Genomic DNA, 12,529 nt, shown 5'->3' on the forward strand with positions numbered 1-12,529 from the left:
ATTTCCTTTTAAGGGCATTAGTGCAGTCTTTTTAAAACTATTTTATCTGGAATTACTTAATTTTTACCATTCTAAAAATATAAATATGCTACCCTAAGAAACTCTAGTACTTTGGCCACCTCATGCGAAGAGTTGACTCATTGGAAAAGACTGATGCTGGGAGCGATTGGGGGCAGGAAGAAAAGGGGACGACAGAGGATGAGATGGCTGGATGGCATCACCGACTCGATGGATGTTGAGTTTGAGTGAACTCCAGGAGTTGGTGATGGACACCAACTCAGACACGACTGAGCGACTGAACTGAACTGAACTGACCCTAAGTTTAGAATATAGACAATGCTAAAAGTATAAACATTTTGGTTTATTTTTTTTATGCGTCTTGAGTAGAAAATATAGTTCCAAGTATACGGTATTATATATGATGACTGAGAAGGGAAAAATGTTTAAGATACTAATTCTCTGACTTACTATCATTCTTTTGAACTTTATAGTGTAATGTGCCATCTCTCGTACACTTTTAAAGTATTTTCATTAAAATGTGTTAATGCTGCATGTCTTTGGATTAATAATCTACAGTGAGGAGAAGACCTAAGGTAAGGTCTTAGACATGACAAAGTTGCTTGGCCTATTCTTCACATTTAAATGTGCACTAACCTTTATGATAAAAGGTATTTTCAGCTATACTGGCTTTTCCTTTTTTTAAATGACAGGTCTGCACTGCATAGTACCACTCATTAATGCAAATACTGTTGAAGTAAGATATTTCTATAATATTTTTTAATCAATTGATTTTTATGAACATTTAAACGCTAAACAGATGCAAAAGACCAGTTTGTAAAACTAGATCATTTTAATGTTGGCTTTTTTCTTTTTTAAAACAGTAGAATAAATAGTTTTCTTTGACTGAAGACAACATGTAAGGTTGGTTGGTAGTATTCAGAAATATCAGAGTAACGGTTTCCCAATTGGTGTGTAGTCTTCAGTAATTATAAAGAGTTATTTGCATGTAACTGCTGTCAAACCAGTAAGACTGCATTTATGCATCCATCATTTTCAGGATTATTGGTAACCTGGGCATATTTTCCTAAGAGAAACAAAACAGAACAGTGAGGGATGTTAGCTAATAAAAACGAATACATACGATCTTTGCTTAAAATATTTACAATCATCACTTTTAAGAAAGAAAAAAAGTGAACAACTGTGGTATTACATGAGATTTTATAAAATGAAATCACTTAACATGCCTTTGTGGGTTGACCTGAGCACTGCTTTTCCACACAATTCTTACTGGAAAAAGTATCAAATATTATTAACTAAGTTTCAAATCAACTTAACAACCTATTTTGGTTTTGTATTCCAATACCAGCGGCAGCCCTGCAGGCTGCAGGTTACTGGCACCTGGTCTGTACCAGGAGCAAGGTAGAAAATAATGCACTTTTGCAAATCCATTAGAAAACCTGCAGGAGAAGTGAACCTTTTAGTGTTCAAAAAAATTTCTCTAAACCACAGAAAAAGTAAACTATCTTGGTTCTTTCCTTTGACCTAGCATTATACAGACACAAAAACCCAACTAAGATAACATAGAAAATAAAAGTATCTTACTTAAAATCACAGAAAAGATAACCCTAAATTAAACTTTAAAAACCTGAATCATTTGAATATTAAAAGAACAATGCATCATGACCAAGGAAGGTACATTCTAGAAATACATTATGGTTTATTACTAGGAAGACTATTAATACATCAGTTTAATTCCATAAATATTTCAGAGGGAAAAGTATGATCACCTTCACAGATGCCAAAAAAAGCATTTGTTAAAACTTCAATGTTAATTTTGGGTAAAAACTATTGAAAAAGAACTAAATAAAAATACCTTCTCAGCATAATACTGTGGCTAACCAGTAGCCAAAAAATGCTTAGTTTTATTAACTCATTTTAAATTCTAGTCAACATGAAGTATATGCCAATGACTCATGAAGATTGAATCAATAAGCTATACACTGTATTCTTCCCTTTCAAAGAACATTAAAGTGTAGAAATACCTGGGTACTGAAAGCAGAAAACTAAGAAAATGAAGAAAAAAAGAATTTAAAATTGTTACATATGACATATTTTAATTTGTAATTGTCACTTAAGTAGTGTAGCTATATATTTGATGTATGCCTCCCTTCCCGTTTGTGGTTAGTTTATTTTCTTCCAGTATTTTTCAATTGTAACTTACCATCTTTTCTAATAATACCTTTTTAAACAAAAAGCAACCAAAAATATCTAGCAATGTAGTTTATGTAACCGAAACCAGTAAATTAAGAACATTCACATTTTCTAAGTATTATTCACATCAAGTTTAACTGCACTAAAATCTGCTGCATATTTCATGTCAACTTAAAAATGTCTATTTTAGGATTATAACACCAAGAACCCCATATTCAAATTGGACTTACCCCAGATGACTTTGCCTCCTTGTGTTACAAGGCCCAACTCGCTCACGTTCACCTCAATGACGGTTCCTTTGGTAATAACGCCCAAAGTTGTATATAGTGGGGATGAGGGATTCTTCTTTACACCAAGTATTGGCAAGCAAAAGGTGGCTTTCAGTTCAGGATGTGTTACATGAGCCTTCTTGAAACGTAATCCCTAGTAAGCCAAACACAAGTTAAAGATGTTAATGATGAATATTGATTCTTTTTGCTTATCTTTTCCAATTGTCTCCCCACCCCACTCCAAAAAGGATTGAATATTATCTCATCTTAAGGCATCAGAGAAAATATAATTAATTCTATAGACAACTTATCTGATAGTTACAGAAAAATATGTGAGGAAAAACTCAAACACATACTCCTAAAAAGTTCTCACCATGGAACAGCTGTCCAGCTGTGTATACTTCCTGAGGGCCTGAGACATGCCAGGCACTGTGCCAGAGCTCACAGACTGTGCATTTCAGCACGACAGCCTTAACAACTCCCGCTACTTAAAAAAAGATAAAACAAGGACCAGCAGGTTAAATAACTTGTTCCCAGGCTAAATAGTGTGAGGATACCTCAGCCACCTTCCTTGGTGAAAAAGACTGTCAGCTCTCTGCATTGATGGTTAATACTGGTCAGCAGACAGCCCAGAGAAGACAGAGACCAGAGTCACCTAGAGCCGTAGACAATATGTAAATAAATGGGCATGGCTATGTTCCAATAGAACTTTATACAAGCCGGCTGTTAGGCAACATTTTATTTCATTGAAAATGATTTCAGGTTGAGAGCTAGAGTAATACTGCCAACTTTCCCCTCTGATTCTTTGTTTTTCTAAGCAGGCTGGTGTCTAGTTGGGAGATGAATTCGTTCTGTTTAAAGGCATTCTGCAAAAATATATTAGGGGAAGAGAGGAGATTGAGTTTGGCCATTACTGCTGTCAACAGAAACTGAAGGCCCATTTTAATACTCTCTTTTGTCAATGACTACATATTAAGTAAATACTTTCAAAGGCACTGATACTTCTCTTACTAAACTGGAATTGACTCTTGAAAAAACAATCCTCCAATTTTCTAACTGTTCTCAAAGACAAGTGTCGGGCATATAGTAGATCATTTGATGAATGAGTAAAATGACTGTGTGGTAATGAAGATTCTAATTTTTTTTTTTTTTCCCACACCATGTAGCTTGTGGGATTTCAGTTCCCCAACCAGGAATCAAACCTGTGTCCCCTGCATTGCAAGCACTAAGTCTTAACCACTGGAACTTCAGGGAAGTCTCTGTCATGTTTACAAGTCCAGATTCACTGACAACCTTTGTAATGAGAATTCTTTTTCATTTCAAATCTCCTACGAAGCCAAAGATTCTTGACAGTAGTGGGAAAGTGCTAAACAATACCTATCATCAGCTTAAAAACATCTTTCAATATGTTTTTTTTGTTATACCAGTTTTAGGAATTTTAGGAAATTATCTGGTTTACCATAGGAACCGATCTTTAAGCCACTGCACTCTTAACAGGGTCTTACCATTGGCCTAATGAATCTTTCATATTTAGGTGGTTTTCGAGTAAAGCCATCTCCAACAAAACAGACTTTAGTAACCATCCTCTTCCAGGCTTTCTTCTTTCTCTTTCCTGTTCGAATAACTTTTAATACTTCTGTTTCTCCCTGGGCACGAACTTTAGGCAGAGGGACCTCCCATTTTCCCTAAAACAGATCACAATTAAAATTTATATTAGTAAAAGAGAATGAGAATAAAACGTCCAGTATTTTTTAGTTGTACAAAGTTGTAGATTCACTTTTTTTGCTTAAGCAACGATATTTTTCTAGAGATCTACACTGTGTCCTCAAGAAGCCTAAAGTTAATTGGCACTAGTTAAGTTTACTGCTAAATAGTTTATACTGTAAAACTGGAAGACTGTCTCCATCTCTTATCTCCCTATTTCTACCCTGAATGGATTTTTAGATAATATTATTAGTAAGACAAAATCATCACTCCATATTTTGTACCTCCTTAGAATGTAGATTCTGTCGGGGGCGGGGGAATGGAAGCAGCGCAAGGCAGCAGAAAGAATTCTGGGCCTATTTATGAAGGACAAACCCTATAGCATTTCATAAATAAGTGCCTGTGAAAACTGATTCACAAAACTCCTGGACTCCAGTCTCATCTGTAAAATGAAGAGAGGTTAAGTAGATAGTCTCTAAAATTTGGTGAAGTTCTACGGTTCCAATTTTGATACATACCAAAAAAAGCAGTAAGATTTTACAGATCAAATCTGGAGACTGTCAGTTCTTTAAATACAGATACTGCATATTCTGCTGCTACCTACATTTGTCACTCTATCCACAGGTGTTTAAAAATAGTATCTATGTCTTTCCCTCGGCTTTTAGCAAAATTTAGCCGAATCTGACACTAAAGACAAGCCAGAAGTTTTTTTTTTTTTTCTTTTTAATTTCTGAATTTTTATCTGAGTCAAATCACTTAGGATGCTTTCCACTACTCTACTTTTTAACCAGTTTTGGCACTGCAAAGCAACAAAAACAAGAAGCAGTTGTATCCCTCTCTATAACACCACAACATTAGGAGCTGTCAAGTATAAGAAGCTGTTTTAAATAATTTCTTTTTTCTGCCCATGATGTGCGGGATCTTAGTTCCCTGACCAGGGACTGAACTTGTGCCCCTTGCAGGGGAAGTGCAGAGTCCTAACCACTGGATCGGCAGGGAATTACCTTAAATAATTTTTAAAAACTAAAGATGCATGACATTCTTAAAAAAAAAATTAAATCCTGCTGAATGTTCTCATGGTAAGAAAACAAACCTTTTTTATTACTAAAACATTTTATATGAAAGACTTCAACATCTAAATAATGGTAACAGTTGGACTTTATTTTTCCATTTAACTGAAGAAACTAAGAACCTCAAATGTGAATTTAAGTAATTCTCCTGAACAACAACAACAAAAATAAAGACCAGTTTTTTACTGCTTACCGCTTTCTCTTTTCGTTTCTGTTTAATCATATTGGAAAGTACTTTAGCTCGAGACTGTCCCTCTCGGTCCAGTAGATATGCAGGTACTGCTCCTTGTGGAGTCTTTTCATCATTCTTCTGTTTGGTGTTTCTCTTTTCATGCATCTTAATACTACCAAGAATGAGAAAGACTCAAGATTATCAGTTTTAACAACTAATACTCAAAAGACATTTAACTTGGTACAACAAATAAATGGTACTTACGTCTTTTTCATTTGTATTTTCTCAGCATGGCGCTGTTTATGGTAGAGCTTAGCTTTCAGACCAATCATCTTTTTTGCCTTCTTTGAACGTTCATGAGCCTCTCGACCTTCCTTCTTTCTCTTTTTCTCATGGTAATCCAAACGATATCCATAGCGCTTACGGTGTAACTCAATATATTCATTTTGTGGCTATAACAATGCAAGAAGTGTTAAAAAAAAACAAAACTGACAGAATTATTCTAAAATACTTTCTTGTGAGCAGCATATGAAGTATAGATCATTGTATATCATCCACTGCTCACTTGATTAAATAACTCTTGCACTATTAAGCCTAATCATGTGATGTAAGTTAAATAAATTTTAATCCTGGATGATATGAGGTGTCAGGATTTACTTCTGTAATAAACTCAGTGAAAGTTCATTGAAGAGAACTGTCCAAAATCCACTGGACCACAAAAGAGACGATCTGATTCTAGAATCGCTCTTTCTGAACATCCATATCTGGGTTTTCAATATAATCATCATTCATACTTATTTAAAAAATTTAAAATTTATCCAGTTTTATTAAAGAATAATTTACACACATATAAAGATATGTACATGTAGGTTTAGAGTTGTAAGTTTTCACAAGCTATACAGCTCTGTAACCACAGTCAAAATAAGAATATTTCCAACACCCCAGAAAGCTGTGTGTTGCTTTGAAGTAAATCATCTTTTTCCACCTCCAACCTGGCATCTGTTGTTCTAGTTTTGCCTTTCCCAGAATGAAAGTAAATGGAATCTGCAGAATGCAACCCTTTGCATCCAGCTTCTTTCACTTAGCATAAGGCTTTTGAGATTCCCCTACATTGCTGCATGAATCCATACTTCAATTCGACAAGTAGTCATTTTATTTTTACCACCGTTTGTTTACTCATTTACCAGTTGACGAATATTTAGCTTGTTTCCAGTTTTCATTGAATAAACGTGTACCCAGACGTCTTTGTTCTGACATATGCCAAACTGTTTTCAAGGCGGCTGTACTATTTTTCGTTTCATTAGCAATGTATGGGGTCCTCTTTTGCTTCTTAAGCGCCTGTTTTATTTTATATGCCAGTTTTATTTATAAACGTACGGACTCAGTCTATTTGTATTTTAAGATTACAAAAATAAAACAATGGTGTGAGGCCAACTCCAACAACACGGAAAATAATTCTAAGTGTAACAATCAACAAGTTACTTTGTATTGTGTGGTGTTTTCAATTGCTATCACATAAACTTGGCAGCAACCGTGAAAAGGGTATGTGGATTTGCCACCTCGCACAGAAACACAGATTAGGCACGTAGTAGAAAGACAAAAGATCTGGCAGTCAGATCTGGGCTGTACGTCCAGCTGCTTGGCCCTCAGCAGGGCATACCTTCAGTTTCCTCAGCTGAGATGAGGACTGATGTGGGATTAAAGACTAGTGTACAGTTATCACTAGGATCTGGAACTGATGGCCACACAACTTTAAGTGAAGTCAGGAATTCAGCAGAGTGAAACCTGTCTGACTTCAAAAGCCTGTGCTCAGGCAAATAATCCACTCCATCGACCAAAAGTGAGGTTATTTTGACTCCAGACTATGGATGTGAAAGTTGGACCATAAAGAAGGCTAAGCGCCGAAGAATTAATGCTTTTGAACTGTGGTGTTGGAGAAGACTCTTGAGAGTCTCTTGGACAACAAGGACATCCAACCAGTCCATCCTAAAGGAGATCACTCCTGAATAATTATTGGAAGGACTGATGCTGAAGCTGAAACTCCAATACTTTGGCCACCTGATGCGAAAAACTGACTCATTAGAAAAGACCCTGATGCTGAGACAAACTGAAGGCAGGAGAAGAGAGCGACAGAGGACGAGACGGTTGGATGGCATCGCCGACTCAAGGGAAAGGAGTTTCACCAAGCTCCGGGAGTTGGTGAAGGACAGGAAAGCCTAGCGTGCTGCAGTCCACGGGGTCGCAAAGAGTCGGACACGACTGAGCAAGAGCGCACCCCACGGAGTCCACCCTCATTCCCTCAGCAGCACCTTACTTCCGCCTATCCTCCCTCACCGCCAGCCCAGGCGCCCATGGGACCCCAGGCCCCGCCACCTCCGACGCCCTAGGTCCCGAGCTCCCGAGGTGACCTCCTCACCATGGTGACGGCTGCCGAGCCGCCGGGTGCAGTCTCCGCGGCGCGAAGAAGCTCTCAATTTTCTGCTCTCAGAGACCAACGAGCCAACTCCGCACCACCCGCGACAGGAAAGGGTCTATTCTAACGACGTGCTCCAGAAAATCCGCGACGCAACCGTTCCGAGCTTCCTTTCTCCACTTTCAGCTAAGAGGGCGGAAGTTGCTAGCCGGCAGCCTTTGAGTGGGGCGCTACCGGAAGTGGCGGAGTGCGGCGCGGACTGAGGCAAAGAGAAACAGATTTAGGTTCAGCTCACCGGTAGGGCGCCCTCGGAGACAGACCGTAAGACCTTTGCATCCTTGGTTGCGGCCGGCACCTCGGCTCTCACCAGCCGGGCGGGAAAAAGACGGCCTCCAGATGCGACCGAGTGCCGGGTAGGTACCGGGCCGCGCCGTGCGGCTCCCTCGTGCCTTGGACCACGCAGTTCACTGGAGGCCTTCCAGGATGCTATAGCCAGGCAGACACGAGGACCGCAATCTCCCGCCCCCTCACCTCGGTGTTCGCCCAGGTGTGGGCCTTTCTCTCCCTCTGGCGAGAGCGACTGGTCTTTGTTCCTGTCTCCGTGTGTAATGTGTGCACGACTGAGAAGGATGCGGAGGCATGAAAACTTACTGTAGAGGGAAAGTAAAATTACTGGGCCTCAATGGCACCCCACTCCAGTACTCTTGCCTGGAAAATCCCATGGACGGAGGAGCCTGGTGGGCTGCAGTCCATGGGGTCGCTAGAGTCGGACACGACTGAGCGACTTCACTTTCACTTCTCACTTTAATGCACTGGAGAAGGAAATGGCAACCCACTCCAGTGTTCTTGCCTGGAGAATCCCAGGGACGGGGGAGCCTAGTGGGCTACCGTCTATGGGGTCGCACAGAGTCGGACACGACTGAAGCGACTTAGCAGCAGCAACAGCAACGACTGTCAGAAAAGAAAGACAGCGTCCTGTCTAATTTTTGAAATTCGTGAGGCCTTTTGGTGCACAGGGCGGTGTGAATTTGCATTTCGTCGTTCTCTAGTGGTTCCGAAGAAAGTGCCCGTTTTACCTTGTAAAGCATGGTCGCTGAAGTTTCTTTAATTACGTCTGGAAAGTCATTCAGTTATTCGTCTCCCAAAGTCTCAGAGCATGGATTTGAGGCAGTTTTTTTAAGCCTTCATCTTCTAATGTGACTTATTTTCTTTAGAATCCGAACTCATTCTGATTAGCATTTGTATATTTTCAAGTGCAGTAAATTACGTAGACTTCGTGGGATACATTTACCCCTGGTATTGCCTTCCCCACCTGATTCAGGTCACTGTTACATTGAGGCCTTCCATGAGCTCCTTGGCCTTCCCTGGTAGTTCAGCTGGTAAAGAATCCGCCTGCAATGCAGGAGATCCCAGTTGTATTCCTGGGTCGGGAAAATCCCCTAGAGAAAGAGTAGTCTACACACTACGTTATTGTTGGGCTTCCCTGGTGGCTCAGTCGGTAAAAAATCCGCCTGCAATGCGGGAGACCTGGCTTCGATCCCTGGGTTGGGAAGATCCCCTAGAGGAGGGTATGGCAACCCGCTCCAGTATTCTTACCTGGAGAATCCCCATGGACAGAGGAGCCTGGCGGACTACAGTCCATGGAGTTGCAAAGAGTCAGACACCACTGAGCGACTAAGCACAGCACAGCGTAGGAGCTCCTTACTTACGGTTAGTGCTGCCTCAGTTCCCCTTTCCTGCTTAATTGTTTGCTGTAAGCACCTGTCACCATAGGAGATGCTGTGTGTTTTATTCCTTTTCTTTCTTATTTGTAGTCACTGATTAGGATAGAGACAGCATGAAGCGGGGATTGCTGTTTTTTTGCTCACTACTTTTAACCCCATTACTTAGAAGACAGTGGTAGACAATAAATTCTTGTTAATTGAATTGAATTCTCATGTGGATCATGTGATGTGATAGATGAAAAGACAGGCTCAGAGATTTGAAGTTAGTCATTAAAGATCATAGAAGACTTGGAACTCAGGCAAGTCCTCTGACTAAAGTCCAGTTGGCTTTTTCTCACCACAAGTGAAAGGCCCACTTGACATTTCTAGTATAATTAAAAGTTTATTTTAAAAAGTATTTTAAAAAGTTTATTTTAAAAGACTTTATTGACGTGTAATAACTGTGACATGAAGACAAATGTGTACTGTAGATGAACGTTCTTAGTGAATTCTTCAAAACCTGAATATACCCATATAAGCAGCACCCAAATCAAGAAATGACCTGCATATGAGAAGCCCTCCTCATGCCTTTTTCACTTCTAAGAGTACCTACAATCCTGACTTGAACAGAACGGATTAGTTTTGTCTGTTTTAAATTGACATGATTGTCATCATACAGTATGAACTTTTGTGTGTTGGTTTCTTTTGCTTCCTGCCAGTTCATGGAAGTTTTTAATAGGTTTGTTTAAATTACGAACTCGTGGCTTTTTTTTTTTTTTCTCAAAGCCATATGCCCTTTTCCCTTCTGAATCAGAAATAGAAAATATTTTAGAGGTTAAGCAGTAGTCACCTTTTGATTTATGTGAAAAAGAGGCGATGTTGTTGCTACATTGTTTATCATTTGTTTTTACTTTCACCTGGGATTGTGGGATAGAAATGACCTAAACTAATCAATGTTAACAAAAAGCTCTCTTTAAAAAATTTCTTTCTATCTAACTGGCAGTAGCCAAGAAGGGTATCATCACTACTTTGGTGCATATCCCAAAAGTATATACTAGATAGCCACTCTTTGCATTTTGGCTGTCAGAAGCTTGACAATGTATTCCCCTGATCTGTATGATACTTTGATAGTGTTTATTGGTATAGATAAGATTAGAAGAATAAGCCAGGAGGATGTGAGAGCTGCTTTGTAAATTGATTTGTTAAAGAGGAGAAACAGGTACGGTAGTAAAAGCCGTGCAAAAGATGTTATGAATGAAATGTTTGTTGTTTTGATATACAGGGTTGTTAAAGGTCACAATTTTCCTGAGGCTGGGGATCATGTGTTACCCATTGTCATGTTTCCAATAACCAGTTCCTGTGTTGCTTCACTAAATGTTAGAAGAACAAGGAATTGGAAGGTACTTTTCCAGTTGACCTTTAAGAGTATCTTTAATTACTGAGCATTTTTTTCTAGCAAGCTTTTTTTTTCCCCAAGCTTTTTTCTTCAGTTAAGTTAAATGCTAGACGAATTTTAAAAGTTTAGATAAATAGCTCGTCTTAGAACTTGTGACGTAAATCCTGTGGTAAAAATGAGTGTTTAGATAGTTTGAGGTGCTCTATTCAATATAAAAAGAAAAAAAGCAAAAATGACAGTAGGGATTGACATTAATCAGTGATGAACATATTGACCTGATTCATAGTTGATACTTTTCTGAGAATATTGAATATGACACAAATCTGAATTGAAGTTTCTGATTCAGGAAAAATTACTAAGTATGGTAACAAATCCCATATGTAAACAGACTATTTTAACTGATGCTTTAGAATCTCTTTTCCTATTAATACATTACTTCATCCTCAGGAACAACATCTTCATTTATGCTTGCATACTAATGTATTTTGTGATTGTATTTTAGTGTCCCATGATTCCTGTTTTTGTGTATTAAGCCTTATAGACATGATAGTCCACTGATTTTTTTAGTTTAAATAGTCTATAAATTCTTTTGTTTATAGATTGTGTAACTTGTTGATCATGTAGAACGGATATTTAGCTTTTTCCCCTCGTTACTTTCCCTTTTCATAACATAAGGTGTCACACCTTTTAGTGAGTACTTATGTTACCAAAACAAGCTTGGGTCTACTTGCATGAGCACAATAAAGTCCATCTACTGACAGCAGGTTGTGAAGGAAAGTGCAGTGTTTACTGCAGGGTACCAAGCAAGGCTTCCCTGGTGGCTCAGATGGTAAAGAATTTGTCTGTAATGCAGGAGACTCAAGTTTGACCCCCTGGAGAAGGGAATGGCTACCCACTCCAGTATTCTTGCCTGGAGAGTTTCATGGACAGAGGTGCCTAGCATGCTACAGTCCATGGGGTCACAAAACGTCGGACACGACTGAGGACTAAGACACACGAGCAAGGAGCCTCGGTAGCTAGTGCTTAAAAGTCCTCAACTGTCCAAACGCTTTCAAGGAAAGGTTTTAAAGATACGGAGAGGGAGGGGGATTGTGGGTGTGTGATCGGCTCATGGATAGTTATTCCAATCATTTGGAGTCTACCTGCTTGTCCGCATCATATTGTTAACTTCCACCTGGTGGAGGTTTCAGTATCTGCAAAACAATTCAAAGAACATGGTTCAGAATGGGTGAACTTATTATTTTATCGTTTCGCTGTTGTATTTCTGCAGTTTCTCACTTCTCTTATTAAATTAGTTTTTGGAACTTGGGGAAGACCTAGAGGATAAAGTTTTTCTACCGACAACAGGCAAGTGGAGGACATGGGAGGGGCCTCTGTTTTGGAAGGCCCCATAGGGCTTTGCTCAATTACATTTTTGTTTGTTTTTTTTTACTTTCTGGCCACTCCCCGGTTGTCCTGTGGGATCTTAGTTTCTGGTGAGGGATTGAGACTGCACCCCCTGTATTGGAAGTGCGGAGTGTTAAAAAACATTGGATCGCCAAGGAAGGTGCCTCAGTTGTGCTTATGTGTTGTCTGAACCTGAGGAGGTCTG

General features: G+C 39.3%; 2 protein-coding genes across 3 annotated transcripts in view; one reads left to right on the forward strand and one right to left on the reverse strand.

Annotated features, from left to right (window-relative positions):
* Window positions 1–831: 831 nt before the first annotated feature.
* Window positions 832–8,036, reverse strand: NSA2 (NSA2, ribosome biogenesis homolog). The gene is made up of 6 exons (XM_027520511.1): window positions 7,843–8,036; window positions 5,691–5,878; window positions 5,448–5,598; window positions 3,986–4,165; window positions 2,442–2,634; window positions 832–1,084 (listed from the first exon to the last, which is right to left on the reverse strand). Exons 1-6 carry the CDS (start codon window positions 7,843–7,845, stop codon window positions 1,017–1,019), a joined length of 783 nt encoding a protein of 260 aa, XP_027376312.1. The 5' UTR covers window positions 7,846–8,036; the 3' UTR covers window positions 832–1,016.
* Window positions 8,037–8,059: 23 nt separating this feature from the next.
* Window positions 8,060–12,529, forward strand: part of GFM2 (G elongation factor mitochondrial 2) — a 70,639-nt gene continuing 66,169 nt past the window's right edge. Inside the window, exon 1 of one of the 2 annotated variants that reach the window (XM_027520507.1) lies at window positions 8,060–8,252. The gene's annotated coding sequence lies outside the window, so the exon portion shown is untranslated. The remainder of the gene's footprint in view (window positions 8,253–12,529) is intronic. The other variant, XM_027520508.1, reaches the window with a different exon arrangement.

Source organism: Bos indicus x Bos taurus, chromosome 20 (genome assembly GCF_003369695.1).
Source record: "Bos indicus x Bos taurus breed Angus x Brahman F1 hybrid chromosome 20, Bos_hybrid_MaternalHap_v2.0, whole genome shotgun sequence".
NCBI classification, from domain to species: domain Eukaryota; kingdom Metazoa; phylum Chordata; class Mammalia; order Artiodactyla; family Bovidae; genus Bos; species Bos indicus x Bos taurus.

Coding starts and splice junctions, on each gene's coding strand:
- NSA2 (XM_027520511.1), bottom strand. Junction 5,599..5,690: donor AAAATACAAATGAAAAAGAC/GTAAGTACCATT, acceptor CATTCTTGGTAG/TATTAAGATGCATGAAAAGA. Junction 1,085..2,441: donor AGGAGGCAAAGTCATCTGGG/GTAAGTCCAATT, acceptor TGTTTCTCTTAG/GAAAATATGCCCAGGTTACC.